Source organism: Saccopteryx bilineata, chromosome 4, assembly GCF_036850765.1.
Source record: "Saccopteryx bilineata isolate mSacBil1 chromosome 4, mSacBil1_pri_phased_curated, whole genome shotgun sequence".
NCBI classification, from domain to species: Eukaryota; Metazoa; Chordata; class Mammalia; order Chiroptera; family Emballonuridae; genus Saccopteryx; species Saccopteryx bilineata.
In genome coordinates, this window is record NC_089493.1 from 272,238,608 (window position 1) to 272,256,398 (window position 17,791).

Consider the following 17,791-nt stretch of genomic DNA (forward strand, 5'->3'; position numbering starts at 1 on the left):
AGTTAATTTGCTACGTCAGTATGTATACATTAAGTGATAAAATAGAGAAGCATGCATGCGCCAAATAAACGTGCTTATGTGTCGAAACTTGTGATAGAAACGGACAGAACATTCCGGTAGACCTTATATAATATATTGTATTATGTGTTTACCACTCCAAGTCAAGTCTCTGTACATATCACCATTTATATCCATATTACCCTCTTCTACCTTTCCCTACCCCTTTTTCCTTCTGGTAATCACTATACTGTTCTACATAACTATTTTTATTTAAGCAAAGAGGACCAAACATTTAGCATCTTTCACTTGCAAAGTGCATATTTATTTTCCGTTTATATTTCTACTCTTTGATAGTGTATTTCTTTTGTGCAAATGTTTATTCCTACAAACACCTTAGCAAAATCACCAGAGGAACTTTTAAAAAAACAAAAGAAAAGCTGCTAAAATCATGTACAGTCCATTGTTGTTAAAGCACAACTACTCTGCTATGGTAATAGTTTCAAGTACAGACAGGCCTTAAAGTCAACGCCACAGTTCAGCCTGGAGAATTTGTCTGAAAATTTTTACATGCTAACAATGAGCTATTCTGATATTTTAATGTTTTATTGAAATATATTTCATCATATAATTCATTCATCCTTTTAAAGTAGACAATTTAGTGTTTTGATTATATTCACAAAGTTGTAAAACCATTACTACTATTTATTGTTTTTTCTTTTTTATTATTTATTGATTGGTTTTAGAGAGATAGAGGAAGGGGAGAGGGAGAGGGAGAGAGAGAAGGAGCATTCATTCATTGTTCCACTTAGTTGTGCATTCCTATATATGCTGTTTCCTATATATGCCTTGACCAGGGTCAAACCCTCAAACTTGTCATTTCTGGACAACATTCTATCCAGCCAGGGCTCATTATCACTATTTAATTCCAGAACATTTCATCAACCCAAAAAGAAACCCTGTACTCATGAGCAGTCACTCCTCTTTCTCTCCTCCCTCCAGCCCCTGGCACACTAATCTGCTTTGTCTCAATGGATTTGCCTATTCTGTACATTTTATATAAGTGGAATAATATATTATGTGGTATTTGGTATTTTGTATCTGACTTCTTTATCACTTAGCAGAACATTTTCCTTGTTATAGAATATTTCAGTATTGCCTTTTTATGGCTGATGAACATTCCTTTGTTTTGTTTATTTTATTTTATTTTTTTTAATTTTTTTTTTTTTTTGTATTTTTCTGAAGCTGGAAATGGGGAGAGACAGTCAGACAGACTCCCGCATGCGCCCGACCGGGATCCACCTGGCACGCCCACCAGGGGCGATGCTCTGCCCCTCCGGGGTGTCGCTCTGCCGCGACCAGAGCCACTCTAGCGCCTGGGGCAGAGGCCAAGGAGCCATCCCTAGTGCCCAGGCCATCTTTGCTCCAATGGAGCCTTGGCTGCGGGAGGGGAAGAGAGAGACAGAGAGGAAGGAGGGGGCGGGGGTGGAGAAGCAAATGGGCGCTTCTCCTATGTGCCCTGGCCGGGAATCGAACCCGGGTCCCCTGCACGCCAGGCCGACGCTCTACTGCTGAGCCAACCGGCCAGGGCCATGTTTTGTTTATTCATTTATCACTTGATGGGCCTTGAGTTATTGCCACGATTTAATAGATTTTAAAAATCCAACTTTTTATTTGAGATCAGTGCAAATTCACATGCAGGAGCAAGAAATAATAGAGCCTAGTACTTCTCTTCCCTCCTGCCCCCCTCCATTTTCCCCAATGGTAACATCTTACATAACCATGGTACAATATCGCAACCAGGATATTTACACTGAAACAATGCACTGATTTTATGCAGATTTCCCCAGCTTACATAATAACATTTATGGTTTAGTTCAATGCAATTTTATCTCAAGTAAACTTGTGTAATCATCATGATAGTCAAGCTACAGAACAATTTCACATGAAAAGAATCCACTGTATTGCCCCTTTATAACACTTAACTCCTTCCTCAACCCTTTCTGAACCCCTAAAAACCACGAAGTTGTTCTCCATCCCTATCATTGTTTTATATATATACAACACACACACACACACACACACACACACAGGAAATCATATAGTATCTGACCTTTGGGAATTGAATTTTTGTATTCAGTATTTATCCCCTAGTATACATCCAACCTATTTTTTTTATTATTATTTTTTATTTATTTATTTATTTATTTTGTATTTTTCTGAAGCTGGAAACGGGGAGAGACAGTCAGACAGACTCCCGTATGCGCCCAACCAGGATCCACCTGGCACGCCCACCAGGGGCGAAGCTCTGCCCACCAGGGGGTGATGCTCTGCCCCTCAGGGGCTTCGCTCTGCCGCGAACAGAACCACTCTAGCACCTGGGGCAGAGGCCAAGGAGCCATCCCCAGCGCCCGGGCCATCTTTGCTCCAATGGAGCCTTGGCTGCGGGAGGGGAAGAGAGAGACAGAGAGGAAAGAGGGAGGAGGGGGGAGAAGCAAATGGGCACTTCTCCTATGTGCCCTGGCCGGGAATCGAACCCGGGTCCCCTGCACGCCAGGCCGACGCTCCCTATTTTTTTTTTAGATGAGAAGCATTAATCATAAGTTTCTCATTGCGACAGCTTAGTTGTTCATTGATTACTTTTTCATATGTGCCTTGACCGCGGGCCTTCAGCAGACCGAGTAACCCCTTGCTTGAGCCAGTGACCTTGGGTCCAAGCTGGTGAGCTTTTGCTCAAGTCAGATGAGCCCGTGCTCAAGCTGGCGACCTCGGGGTCTCAAACCTGAGTCCTCCGCATCACAGTCCGACGCTCTATCCACTGCGCCACCGCCTGGTCAGGCCCAAACTATTTTATCAGTAGCTTATTCCTTCTTATTACTAGGTAGTAGTAGTCTGTTTATAAATGCACCAGTTTGTTTAAACATTCATCTGTTGAGGATATCTGGATTGTTTCCAGAGTGGAGCTATCATAAATAAAGATGGTATGAACATTTGTATACCTGTTTTTGTGTTGAACATAAGTCTTCATTTCTGTGATAAATGAGTTAAATGACCAACAATGCAATTAGTGGGGTTTGTATGATAATTACGTTTAGTTTTATAAATAGCCGAACTATTTTCCAGAGCAGATACTGTATTAAATTCCCATCAGGATGGTAGTGATCACTTTCTCCACATCTTTGACAGCATTTCCTTCTGGCTTCCATGATTCCTAATGAGAAATAGAATGTCATTTAAATCATTGCTCCACTCTATGTGTCCCTGCTGACTGCTTTCAAGATTTTTTTTTGGTCTATATTTATTTTGAGAAGTTTATGACATGTCTTTGAATAGTTTCACTGGGTTCATTCTGTTTGGAATTCATGCAGCTTCTTAAATCTATGGGTTTATGCTGTTGGTCAATTTGGTAAGCTTACACTCATGATTTAATGTGGGTTTTTTTAGCCATAATTTTTTCTTCTCTTTCTAGGACTCCAATGACAAGAATGCTAACCCTTTCATTATCATTTCAGAGATCCCTAAGGCTACATTCATTTTTAAATTTTAGTCTATTTTCTCCCTGTTTTTTTTTAATTTTTATTTAATTTTTATTTTTTTTATTTTTATTTTTTTTAATTTTTATTTTTTCATTTTAGAGAGGAGAGAGAGAGAGAGAGAAGAGAGAGACAGGGGGGAGGAGCTAGAAGCATCAACTCCCATATGTGCCTTGACCAGGCAAGCCCAGGGTTTCGAACCGGCGACCTCAGCATTTCCAGGTCGATGCTTTATCCACTGCACCACCACAGGTCAGGTTATTTTCTCCCTGTTGATCAGACTAATTTCTATTGATCTATCTTCCCTTCACAGATTCATTCCCTGTCATCTCCATTCTGATATGAAAGCCCAACAGTGAGGTCTTTAAAAGTTTTTCAGTTTCTGTAATTTTCAGTACCAACATTTCCATTTGGCTTTTTTATATCTTTCATTTTGCTGGGACATTCTACTTTTTCATTTGTTTCAAGCATGTTCATCTTTCTCATTGATGCATTTATTTATTTATTTATTTATTTATTTATTTATTTTACAGAGTCAAAGAGAAGGATAGACAGGGACAGACAGACAGGAATGGAGAGATGAGAAGCATCAATCATTAGTTTCTCGTTGCACATTGCAACATCTTAATTGTTCATTGATTGCCTTCTCATATGTGCCTTGACCGCGGGCCTTCAGCAGACCGAGTAACCCCTTGCTCGAGCCAGCGACCTTGGGCTCAAGCTGGTGAGCCTTGCTCAAACCAGATGACCCCCCCCCCCCCCCCGCTCAAGCTGGCAACCTTGGGGTCTCGAACCTGAGTCTTTCACATCCCAGTCCGATGCTCTATCCACTGCGCCACCGCCTGGTCAGGCTCTCATTGATGCATTTTATGATAGTGTCTTTAAAATTCTTGTCAGATAATTCCCAATATATGTGTTATCTTGAATAGAAGTGGTGAAAGCAGGCATCTTTGTCTTCTTTCTGGTCTTAGAGGAAAAACTTTGTCTTTCACCATTGAGTATAGTGTTAGCTTTGGGTTTTTATATACAGTGCCATTTATTATGCTGTGGTAGTTTCCTTGGATTCCTGGTTTGAGTATTTTTATAGTAGCATTTAGATTTGTTGTTTAACAAAATCTTCTGCATCAGTTGAGATGATCCTGTGTTTTTCCTTCATTCTATTAATTTGATGTATTGCATGGATTATGGAATGTTGAACTATTCTTGCATTCCAGAAATAAATTCCACCTGGTCATGGAATATAAAGCTTTTAATGTGTTGCTGAGTTAGTTTTGCTAATATTTTGTTGAAAATGTTTTCTTCTCTTCTGTTTTTTAGAAGAGTTTGAGAAGGACTAATATTAATTCTTTAAATGGTAGAATTCCCCAATGAAGTCAGTCATCTGGTCATGGGCCAAAGCAGTTTTTAAAATTCTATTATTGCCTGACCTGTGGTGGCACAGTGGATAAACCGTCAACCTGGAAATGCTGAGGTTGCCAGTTCAAAACCCTGGGCTTGCCTGGTCAAGGCACATATGAGAGTTGATGCTTCTTGCTCCTCCCCCTTCTCTCTTTCTCTCCCCTCTCTATAATGAATAAATAAAATCTTTTTAAAAATCTATTATTATTTTTTACATTTACTAGCATTTTTCTGTGAAGAATGCTTCCCCTCCATCAATTAGGTGTCACCTATAGTTCTTCCCAAATGGGTTGGTATAATGGTAACTTCCAATAGTGAGGGTGTTTTTTTATCCATTTAACAAAACCCAAACAGTATTTATTCAGTTTTGTTTTGTTTTGTTTTTACCATTAAATGCTGTTGTTTTTGTTCAAGTAGTCCCAAATTCAGCCAGTGGGAACCCTTTCAAACTGATTGCTGTGTCCTATTGAGATATTCCCATTAGTCTTAAAGTACTTTTTTTTTTCTTTGTATTTTTCCAAAGTTAGAAGTGGGGAGGCAGTCAGACAGACTCCCGCATGTGCCCGACCATGATCTACCAGGCATGCCCACCAGGGGGCGATGCTCTGCCCATCTGGGGCGTTTCTCTATTGCGGCTGGAGCCATTCTAGCGCCTGAGGCAGAGGCGATGGAGCCATCCTCTGTGCCCAAGGCCAACTTTTGCTCCAATGGAGCCTTGGCTGCGGGAGAAGAAGAGACAGACAAGACAGGAGAGGGGGGAAGGGTGGAGAAGCAGTTGGGCGCTTCTCCTGTGTGCCCTGGTTGGGAATCGAACCTGGGACTTCCACATGCCGGGTGACGCTCTACCGCTGAGCCAACTGACCAGGGCTTTTAAAATACTTTAATTCTGTACCATAAAAAATATTTTGCACTCCTTGGCTTTATTCCATTCTTAGCCCTGGATTCAGCCTTATTCCAAATAACATGCTGGATCAGGGGTGAGCATGAGGTGTGCCCCTGCCCTCTGCAGACCAAGATGGAGCTCCCAGACAGCTACCCACTCCACAGGATTGCACAACCAGCCCCAACCACATGGGTGCCCAGGCCCTGGCTAGGAAGGTCACTGGGTAGGAGCAGAGAGACCAAGAACCCATCCTGTGGGTGGTGGATAATAGGAGGGGCAGGATTATGTGTGAGCTGAGGCTCCAAGCCCCTCAGTGCATGCTCCCCTGTCCCATCAGACTTCACTTAAAAACACAAATTCAGGGCTAAAATTAAGAAATTCAAGATGGCAAAGACAAAACATTAAAGCCCAAGCACAGGGACCTTCTGAGCACAGGACCCTATACAACCACACAGGCCCTGTGTATTTCAATGTTGTAATTTCTTTTCATATAAATCCCCAAAACTTTTGGTGATTTATACTGCTCACAAAAAACAAGGGATATTTCTTTCTTTCTTTTTTTTTTTACAGAGACAGAGAGGGATAGACAGGAACGGAGAGATGAGAAGCATCAATCATTAGTTTTTCGTTGCGCATTGCAACACCTTAGTTGTTCATTGATTGCTTTCTCATACGTGCCTTGACCGCGGGCCTTCAGCAGACTGAGTAACCCCTTGCTGGAGCCAGCAACCTTGGGCTCAAGCTGGTGAGCTTTTGCTCAAACCAGATGAGCCCTCACTCAAGCTGGCAACCTCTGGGGTCTCAAACCTGGGTCTTCCGCATCCCAGTCTGATGCTCTATCCACTGCGCCACCGCCCAGTCAGGCAAAACAAGGGATATTTCAAAGTGAGTATGAAGCTATAAAATATTCCCTAACTTTTGTGAGCAGTATATATTGTTTCTATTGTGAATAATTTTTTCCCATTTTATTTGCTAACTGGCTAGTAATGATATAGAAAAGTAACTTCATAGTTACTTTCTAAAAAAGCAATTAAAAACAATTTTTTACTTATTGATTGATTTTAAGAGAGAAGAAGGGGGAGAAACAGAGGGGAGAGAAAGAGAGTGAGATAAACAATGATTCGTTGTTCCACTTATTATGCATTCATTGATTGATTCTTCTATGTGTCCTGACTGGGGATCAAACACACAACCTTGGCATAATGCGATGATGCTCTAACCCAGTGATTTTCAACCTTTTTTGAGCCGCGGCACATTTTTTACATTTACAAAATCCTGGGGCACACCACCTACCAAAATGACACAAAATGACACTGTAACACAGTACATATTATACATATAGTTAATAGTATAGTTTCTAAATGTATTTATACTCACTTAGTGTGAAACCTGGGCCTGTTTCGATGAACACAAAAGGGATATCCTGGCAGGAATGGTAGAAAGACACACACGAAGCTCTTCCTCAACAGTTCTCAGTCTCTGTTTTTAGTTTTTATCGCAGTCAAGCTTGAGAAGCTCAGCTCACATAGATATGTGGTTGAAAACGGGAGCAATGTCAAAACAGCTTTATTGGCCAGAATGGGGAACTCCTTGGCAACAGTTAACCAAAAACTGTCCAAAGGAAAATCAGCAAACTTTAGCTTTAAAGTTAGATAACATTGTGATGCGTTGTATATCACCCTCTGCGGGGGGGCCTCTTTTAAAAAGAAAAAGGTCAAATATCTATATACACCATCAGGATAGACATAACCAGCTGAGGCTGAGGCTTCATCTAGTGGTGGCAACATTTACCTCCAGTCCTGACCAGGATTAGAAATCGGGACCATGGGGAGGAGTAGCAGCTTCAATTACTCGCCACAGCCACACAATGTCAAGTGCACAGCAGCCCGAGTGGGGACCTTCCTGGGTGTAGATGAGAGGCGGCCTACTATTGGTTCATCGCTAGTGGTCGGGATGAATCCTAGAAGGTGATTGGTCAGTGAATGTTCCCTGTGCCTCCACTCTTCCTGTCACTGATAGCTGGAGGGATTGTGAGGGGAATGTTTATGTTCGGATGAAGGCAGCTGGCGGCAGGCCAGATAAATAGCCTCTGTGGGCTGTATCCGGCACACGGGCCGTAGTTTGGGGACCCATGTTTAATTTCCCCACGGCACACCTGACCATTTCTCACGCACACTGGTTGAAAAACACTGCTCTAACCAACTAAGCTACCTGGCCAGGGTCGTGTACAGTTACTTTTAATGGTTATTTTAACATTTTATATCTCACTACTTTACTGAAATAATAGTTTCAATATCTATTCTCTTAGATTTTCTATATAGAAAAATCACCTACAAAAATAGCTATCACTTGAGCATTTGGCATTGCTAGGTAGTGTTCTAAGTCACTTAATCCTCACCCACCCCTTCAAGCATATACTATTATTATTATTTTTTTTTTTTTCATTTTTTTTTTTTCTGAAGCTGGAAACAGGGAGAGACAGTCAGACAGACTCCCGCATGTGCCCGACCGGGATCCACCCGGCACGCCCACCAGGGGCGACGCTCTGCCCACCAGGGGGCGATGCTCTGCCCATCCTGGGCGTCGCCATGTTGCGACCAGAGCCACTCTAGCGCCTGAGGCAGAGGCCACAGAGCCATCCCCAGCGCCCGGGCCATCTTTGCTCCAATGGAGCCTTGGCTGCGGGAGGGGAAGAGAGAGACAGAGAGGAAAGCGCGGCGGAGGGGTGGAGAAGCAAATGGGCGCTTCTCCTGTGTGCCCTGGCCGGGAATCGAACCCGGGTCCTCCGCACGCTAGGCTGACGCTCTACCGCTGAGCCAACCGGCCAGGGCCAAGCATATACTATTATTATTCCCATTTCACAGATGAGGTATTGAAACATGAGAGACCTGCCCAAGGCCAAAGAGCTAATAAGGCAAGTGACAGAGTCAAAATTCAAAACCAAATTCAAGCTTTCCAGCTGAAGTTCATTGCCTCAACCACCTGGCTAGAACATCTTTGTATTAGATTAATTCCTTTTGTCTCTACCTTTATTTCTGCTTAAAGACTGAGTACCTTTGGGGAAAACTTTCAGAACAGTGCCAATTGTAGTGATAGCAAACATCATTCTCTTGCTTTTTTTTTTTAACTGGATGTCTCTAACTTTTCAAAGTATGACAATGATGTCCATGGCTTAAAAGGAAAACTGACCTGACCAGGCAGTGGCACAGTGGATAGAGGGTCGGACTGGGATGTGGAAGACCCAGGTTCGAGACCCCGAGGTCACCAGCTTGAGCGTAGGCTCATCTGGTTTGAGCAAAAATTCACCAGCTTGGACCCAAGGTCGCTGGCTCAAGCAAGGGGTTACTCGGTGTGCTGAAGGTCCGCGGTCAAGGCACATATGAGAAAGCAATCAATGAACAACTAAGGTGTCGCAATGCACAACGAAAAATCTAATAATTGATGCTTCTCATCTCTCCATTCCTGTCTGTCTGTCCCTGTCTATCCCTCACTCTGACTCTCTCTGTCTCTGTAAAAAAAAAAAAAAAAGGAAAACCTTTTAAACATGAAGACATTAATAATGTGTATTTTCTTAAGATGAAGAACCAAAAATCAATTTAGAAGAATGGATCATGAAACTTTATTGATAAGGACTTCTGTTCCAAAGGTTTATTCTAATCACAATTATAGTACATAAAATACCAATACTTCCTGCTTGAGAAAACAGAAACTCTGGCCACAGTATTGATGCTGACTTAAGAGAAATACAGGGGTGCGCAAAAGTAGGTTTACAGTTGTCTGTATGGAAAAATATCCAATAATTAATAAATAATGATACAAGAATAAACTCTGTGCTTCACATACTCTTAACTGTAAGCCTACTTTCGCTCACCCCTGTATAAGCCTCTTGCCTAAGGCAAGAGCCCATATCTGAAGAATTCAACCAATATGAGATTCATACAAAAAAATCAATTTGACAAATTGCTTTAATGATATGCAAGAAATCAAAAGAAGACAGCGTTATTGGGAGGGTGATATGCACATTTTATTTAACAAACATAATGTACAATGGTAAAAGAACTATATTCCCAGAAGAATTAAGAGTGTGCAGATCTGGATTAGCACCTAGAAAGTACATAGAAAATAAAAGGGGGGGTAGCTTTCTATGAAAACCATTTGGGCCTTCATTTCTAAGAGTAGATTCTCACTGGTATTTGACAGCAACTCATTCTGTTCTGCTCTATATGAACCTGGTGATCAGCTGATCCAGTGAACTGCTTCATTTCTTCAGTGCTTTCTGACAATAGATGTGTCAACTTGATGGGTTTTATATGTAAACTTATGAATAAAAAGTTTTATACTTACCCTAGTTTTATTCCAAAATTACGGCACTACAAATTTGTGGTACGCTATTAGCGAGATATTGGGAAAGCAAAGGAAACTTTCTTTACTGCTTGTGTGATGTGACCTTGTCCAAGAACGATGCCCTGGGAGTTACTCAGAATTTCACAGGTACACAGAAACCACTGATGGGAAGGAGTATCATAAATGGCATATTTAAATCATGGAAGGTTCCATTACAATTAGAAGAGGTTCCACACTGATGGCGGCTGTAAAGCCTCACTGAAAGAGATACCAGTTAACATTATTCTGTGCATTCAGTATAATATTCTTTGGTTACATCATACCACCAGGAGAACTCCCCTGCTAACAAAATAGATCAGTGGTTTTTAACTGGGGCAATCCCCCCCACACGCTCCCGTAACATTCGGCAATGTCTGAAGATGATTTTTCACAACCGTGGTGGGTTCTACTAGCATCTAGTGGGTATAGAGGCTAGGGATGTTGCTAGAATAAACATCCTACAATGCACAGGGCAGCCCCCAAAACAAACACCTGAGTGCCGCCCCAAATGTCAATAGTACTGAGTTTGAAAAACCCTAAAAGAGGTTTATAGGACATGTCTGGATTGTCCATGAAGTCAAAAGTATACTGTAGTGGCAAAAGGTAAGACTCGCACTTTATAGCTCTGAGGGCTCCCTATCAGCTCTCACCCACAGAGTCCCGTTCATCCCTTTGTCCTTTGACCAAAAGCCAGTTCTCCTGAATGGACAGAGGAAAGAGGTCCAAAAAGCATGGTTGAAAGTCTTCAACTGAATATAATAATTATCCTGAATCTCAATGGTGTCATAGTCTCCAACTATACAGGACCTCAAATTTAGGGTTACCATATTGTTAAAGATGGAGCCAACATTTTAAGGAGAGTATGTCTAAATACTTCTAGTGGGGCAAACCAAGTAAAATGATGTTAAAGGCAAACATTTAATAGACCACTTTAAACTAAAAAACAAACACATGAAATGCCATGCACAGCACACACCAGGTTTTTTTTACATATTTACAATTTTATACACTTACTTATCAATATATCTTCTATCTTTACAATTATAAAATTACTTCAAATTATATAATAGTGGTACCACTGAATTCCCTTAAACATACATTTTGAAGTATTCATCTGTTATACCCTTTAAGAGATAATTATTTACCCAAATCTAAACCACATTTAATACCACAAGGAAGCACATAGGAAAATTGTGGAGAAAAATTAGATTTAGACAAAACTTTCAAATAAGCCTTAACTGAATCTATCTCAGTAACTCAAATAAATAGTACTTTATTATTTACTAAGCTTCCCCTGCCAGGAAAACAAAACAAAACAAAAACAATCCCCACAAACTGTACCTTTAAGAATGCTCTGGCATTTATCAGCAATTAAGTTATAGTCTATATCTCAATCAATGGACTGTAGTAAGAACTAGCTACAACTTAGGTTCAAATAAATACTATTCATGTACATTTTTATCATCCTGCATAAACTTGAGGTTGCAATGGTGGAGGAAGTTTATCATTTTCAACATTTTCAGAGTCAATAGCTGCTAAAGACTGATTTGGGGGCTTAATTTCAAGTGGACATTTCTCAACAATGTCTTGAACCTTTTTTGCAATTCCATCCGTCCAATCTATTAGGTCTTTTTCAAGTTTCTTGGCTTCATTCACAATCCTTTCCTGTCGTTCATTCAATTGAGACAGGAGGTCCAAGTTCTTATACATTTGCTTAACACCTAAACAAGCATCAGGAGACCAATTCTCAGATTCTTGCTTTCTGGGAGAAGTCTGGCCAGACATGTAGCGATCAAAATCTTCCTGACTTAAATTCAAAGACTGAGCGTCTAATTTCTCAATGAAAGCCACTGCACAGCACTACAAAAAAAGAAAATGTTATTTTTATAATATGAGGAAAGATACAAACATTCAAATAGACTTTAAAAACAAAAGTAGACAACAGTCTGATGAATCTCCATGGACTTCAGCTTGAAAAACTAATTGCCAATCATTTTCCTTTATGTTCTCATCTGAAACAATGCATTCCTTCCTTAAAAAATAAAAAAGAGGTAAATCTAATTGCTACCTCCCATTGAGCCTGTCAGAAATTCAGTTCTCTTCTTACATTGTTCAAAGGTGCTAAGGTCTTGAAGAGAGTGCCACCTGAGGAGGCCTCTCAGTGTCTGCCCCACCCTGGAAGTCGGAGGCTCTCTGTGCCCCTGCCCTGGCACAGAGCAGAGGAATCCCTGTTGTGGCCGGAGCTCCAGGGCCAAGTATTGGGGGAGCATGCCCCGTAAAACCATTCCCTTTCGAGGTCTTGCCAGCCCACAATGCCTACATGGACATGGCCAGACAGTGGGTGCTTCCAGAGACCTGTATAGCACACAGACCACAGTCCTTGAAGAGGTATTTTAAATCACATGGTTAAAAGAACAAGTTTTGGCTCTGGCCAGCTGGCTCAGTGGATAGAGCACTGGCTGGGCATACAGATGTCCTGGGTTTGATTTCCAGTCAGGGCGCACAAGAGAGGCGGCCCATCAGCTTTTCCCCCCTCCCCCAATTCTCCCCTGTTCCTCCTCTCACAGCCAGTGGTTCTAATGGTTCATGTGTTGGCCCCAGGTGCTAAGGATAGCTCGGTTGATTTGAGCATCGGCCCCAGACAGGGGTTGTAGACCCCGGTCAGGGAGCATGTGAGAGTCTGTCTATCTCCCCTCCTTTCACTTAAAAAAAAAAAAGAAGAAGAACAAGCTTTGCCCTGACCAGGTAGCTCTGTTGGTTAGAGTGTTGTCCTGATACATGAAGGTTGTGGGTTCAATCCCAGGTCAGGACATATATAAGAATCAACCAATGAATGCATAAAATGTGGAACAAGAAATCAATGTTTCTCTTTTCCCTCCCTCTCTTGAAAATCAATAAAGAAAAAAAGAAAAGAAAGAAGTTTTGAAACCAGACAACCTGAGTCATCACTTCTGTCACTTGACAGCCAAGAGTTGTGTAACCTAGGAAAGTTACCTCAGCTCTGTGACGTTTCCACATGTGTAAAAAGGGGGAAATCCCACCCAGATTATGGGAATTAAACACTGTAATGTGCTTAGCTCATAGGTCTGTAGTAAGAAATTAATAAATTATTTTATTATTATTAAATGCTAGGACAAACAACTAGTAAAACAGCTATCTATTAGTTATACTTATATTGATTAAAATTTTCTACAAGGAGCACACACTATTTCACATTTTTAAAAAACTATTTTTGGGCCCTGGCTGGTTAGCTCAGCGGTAGAGCATCGGCCTGGCGTGCGGGGGACCCGGGTTCGATTCCTGGCCAGGGCACATAGGAGAAGCACCCATTTGCTTCTCCACCCCCCACCCCCTCCTTCCTCTCTGTCTCTCTCCTTCCCCTCCCGCAGCCAAGGCTCCATTGGAGCAAAGATGGCCTGGGCGCTGGGGATGGCTCCTTGGCCTCTGCCCCAGGCGCTAGAGTGGTTCTGGTCACGGCAGAGCGACACCCCGGAGGGGCAGAGCATCGCCCCCTGGTGGGCAGAGCGTTGCCCCTGGTGGGCGTGCCGGGTGGATCCCGGTCGGATGCATGCGGGAGTCTGACTGTCTCTCCCTGTTTCCAGCTTCAGAAAAATACAAAAAAACACACCAAAAACAAAACAAACAAACAAACAAAAAAACCCCAAAAACTATTTTTGGCCATGGCCGGGTGGCTCAGTGGATAAAGCATCGTTCTGCCACACCTAGGTCAAAGGTTCGATCCCCAGTCAGGCACATACAAGAAGCTGTTAATGAGTACACAACTAAATAGAACATCTAAGTGGAAAAACCAGCTAATGCTTCTCTCTCCCTTCCCCCCTTCTCTCAATCAAAGGAAAAAAAAATTTTAAAGTTATTTTCACATGAAAGATGTGTAATATAAACAGGGAAATAGGCAGCTCTCAGAATTTCTTCTGAGAAGCTAATTCACAGGATCCTACATTATTCCCCATAAAAAAGCAAATCATCTCATTAAGAAATATTTAGCAAATCTATTACAATCAGTTCATCTGATTGAGAGAATGTGCGCATCTGATCCTTCACGTGAGTTACAATTGTGTGTGTGGAACTGCTGAAGCCCTTTACCTGGACAGAGGAGGAATCTAAGATGATCCTAACATTTCTGGCTTAGCTGAATTAACATATAATATTGTCACTAACGAAAGGGTGTACAGTAGACCTTCAAACAATGCGAGGTTAGGAATGCCAACAGCCACAAAGTAAAAAATCCAAATATAACTTTTAATTCCCTTAAAATTTTACTAACATTCCCTAAAACTTAACTACTAAGATTGGACATCTTACCTATAACACAAGCAATTGATTAACACATATTTTGTATATTATATGTATTATACACTGTATTCTTACAATAAAGTAAGCTAGAGAAAAAATATTAAGAAAATCATAAGGAACAGAAAACACAGTTACAGTATTTATTTTTTTAATCTGCATATATAAGTGGACCCATGCAGTTCAAATCCATGTTGTTCAAGGACCAACTGTATATAGAAAAGAAAAAATGCAGTCTCAGTTTTGAACAAATTAAATGTGAGACACCACAAATAGCTGGAAGTGAAACTCAGTGGGAGGTCAAAATAGGTGACACAAACCTGTGGGTCATCACTGTACAGGTAACCAACAGAGAAGTCGGCCTAGGGAGAGGACGCACAGAGGACAGAACCCCAGGGGCGACACACTCAAGAGGAAGCAGAGGACAGAAAGCCTACAGAGAGACAGGAGCGGAACTGTGGGAGCCACGGGGCTTAGGAAGTTCCAGAAGCAAGGGGTCCTCAGGAGTGTTACACCAGTAAAACGAACACTAGGTTCTCCATGGGATCTGCAGCTGGCAGATTTGTATTTCTGCCAGAGCAGTTTCACTGGCGAAGTGAGACCAGAAGCAGGCTCTAGGTCAGGAAACAGGATGAAGAAAGAAGGTGCAAACCTAGTGAAGGCTGGAAGTCAAGGCGCCAGAAGCTGCAGAGTGCAGGTGAACCAGCAGCCTCCATTTCAACACCGAGGCCACCCTCAAACGCCTCCTGGTCTCGCTTCATTTCTCCTACTGCCATGTCTTTCCACCTCGATCCTACTTAGGGTTTCCAGATCGCCTAGTCCTCTCTAGATAACAACTGAATCCAAAAGACTCTTCTCTAGTAGTCAAGTGCATGTCTCACTTAGCTTAAAGAAATATGAGTGCTCCAAATACTGGAGCAAGCATCATGTTGAAAAAGCATTTCCAAGTCCCTGGAACTACAACCCCCACCCCCCAGAGGCCGCACTACCGACCGTAACAGGTGGGGGACACCATCGCTGAGAATGACGACTGACACAGGCAGAGCCAAGTTCTGGGGACCTGAAGCTGATATGCTTTTGGGAACTCAAAGGATAACAAAAAAAGAGTCGAACAAAATTAGGTATAAAAGTGAATACATATTTAGGATGTATAAATAAATCACAACAAATTTCTGGATGCCTGTAGATTCAAGTGCAGTACTTGCCTTATTTGACAATTTACCAGAAACAATTCCTCATGTACCCCGGCTTGCACTCCCTATGACCCTGTACAACCCCCAGCACAGGATACAAAGCATATAAAGGGTCTGAGGCTCAAATTCATTGGCTTGACAGTAACTCTAGTCTAGGCAAACAAGCAGAAGTTCAGCAGTCAGGAAAAGGAAGTATTTGGCCTTATAACTTACATATACATACTTTAATATCATCTTGCCTAGAATCAATTAGCACTGTAGAGTTGAAAATCATTTACATCCTCTAAACTGACCTTTCATTAAAATATTTCAGTACTAATTTATAAAAATAAAACAAAAAGTAAGTCCTAAGTTTTAAAATTAAGAAATCGAAGGCTAAGGTCTGACTTATTCATGGTTGAAACAACCCACCTGAGTGAGTGGCTATCATACCCAGGACCCTGGGGAGTGACAGCCAACAGCAGCAGAGCCTCGTGGGCTATCTGGTTCCCAGCAAGAGTACCACAGACTCTGGTCAAGTACTGGAGGTGAGGTGTTTGCACGGCCTGGTCACACGGGCTCTGTGACACCAAGCAAGCATCTGCAATTATGCTGACTCCTGTCACAGGCCTGTGAGTGTCCCATCATATCCCGAAAATAAATACCTTCATGGTTCTTCTCCCTAACACCAAGAATTCAAATCCTTACCAGATTGGTGAAATAGTAGCCATCCTCTCCAGTCATCAATCGGCTGGGGTTGCAGAAGCGGGTGATATATTGAATATTAGACTGGAGGCGCGGGGGATTACCCTTCAAAACAATGTAGATGAGAGTGGGTAAGAAGTCATCGGCGGAAGCTGGCTCGTTCTTGGTGACCTTGATGGCATTGAAGATGTGCTTGCTGCACTTGGTGATGCAGGCCAACTTGTCTCTAGGCACACGCTTTGAATCCATTTCAATAATATCTATGAGACAGAAGAGACACTGCTTCCAATGAGAACATAATTACATAAAAGAAGCATTAATCACTTTTTCCTATGAAGTTATAAAAGTAACCTCGCTAACCCCTTCTCTACCAGTTAACTTAGGGTATAAAAAACTTAGATCGCAGAAACGTAAATACCGGCTAATATTTATAGAACACGTGACCATGAGCCAGGCACCATACACTATACTCTATAAGCACGTCTCTTTTTATCCTCAGCTAAGGCAAAGGATACTATTATCATTAAGAGAACTGAGGTTCAGAGAAGTTTAATAATTTGCCCAAGATCACAGAGATGGCAAGTAACAGAGGGGGATTTGAAGCCAACTCTATCTGACTCTAAAGTCCATTCTTTTAATCATGATGGCAAAGTACTTATGAATTCCATGGAGAAATAAGAGTCTTTTTACTGCTTCTTAGTATACTGTAAAATCCAGGTTAGAATTCCTCATTTGGCATACTGCTTGTTAGCAATATGGCTACTACACAAAGCATCTTGGTATACCGCTGCTGAAACCAATCACACAGAGGTCCACAGTGGCCACACCTCACAGTCACTCCACCAGCTATGAACAGCTATAGAAACTTTACGACATTTATGGACTGCTGGTTAGCAGAAGGGAGAAAGCAAGGGTATACAATTAATCTCATAAACAACATTTTATTTCTCAGAAAAGAAATTATTTCACTGTCCCTTACTACCACTAAGTCCAATGGGTGGGTTCTTATAAATGTACATACACCCTTTACCACAAGGACTTGGAGGTGGTGAAGAAAAGTTAGGTGCAAACGGAGGCCCAGAACAATGCAGGCAAGGGGATGGAGTGTGCTTTGGATGGGCATATATGCTTGCCATCTGGAATTCCGGCAAAAAAAAAAACAGCTGAGGCAGCAGAATTTGACAGCAATTCTTGTCACAAGTAGGAATAAGTGTCATATTTAGGTGACAGAATGGCACAGGTCAAGGTTCTTTTTGCTCTCCGTTCCTATCCCTGAGGTAGGTTACTTGAGGGACCCTCACAGGGCCACCAGCCATGTGTGGGGAACAGACACACTGGACAGTGCAGAGGCCTTGTTTTAACTTTCCAATGCTTTTATTCTCTCTACTTATATACTGATTTTTATGAAT

General features: G+C 41.9%; 1 protein-coding gene across 6 annotated transcripts in view; it reads right to left on the bottom strand.

Annotated features, from left to right (window-relative positions):
- Positions 1 to 9,406: 9,406 nt before the first annotated feature.
- The window catches only part of LOC136334449 (BTB/POZ domain-containing protein KCTD7), a 106,872-nt gene continuing 98,487 nt past the window's right edge, over positions 9,407 to 17,791 (bottom strand). For all 6 annotated transcript variants that reach the window (XM_066274679.1, XM_066274677.1, XM_066274676.1 and 3 more), the window contains 2 exons: positions 16,386 to 16,642; positions 9,407 to 12,054 (listed from right to left, as the gene is read on the bottom strand). In XM_066274679.1, the coding sequence (XP_066130776.1) occupies positions 11,656 to 12,054; positions 16,386 to 16,642 (656 nt within the window). In that variant the 3' untranslated portion in view covers positions 9,407 to 11,655. The remainder of the gene's footprint in view (positions 12,055 to 16,385; positions 16,643 to 17,791) is intronic.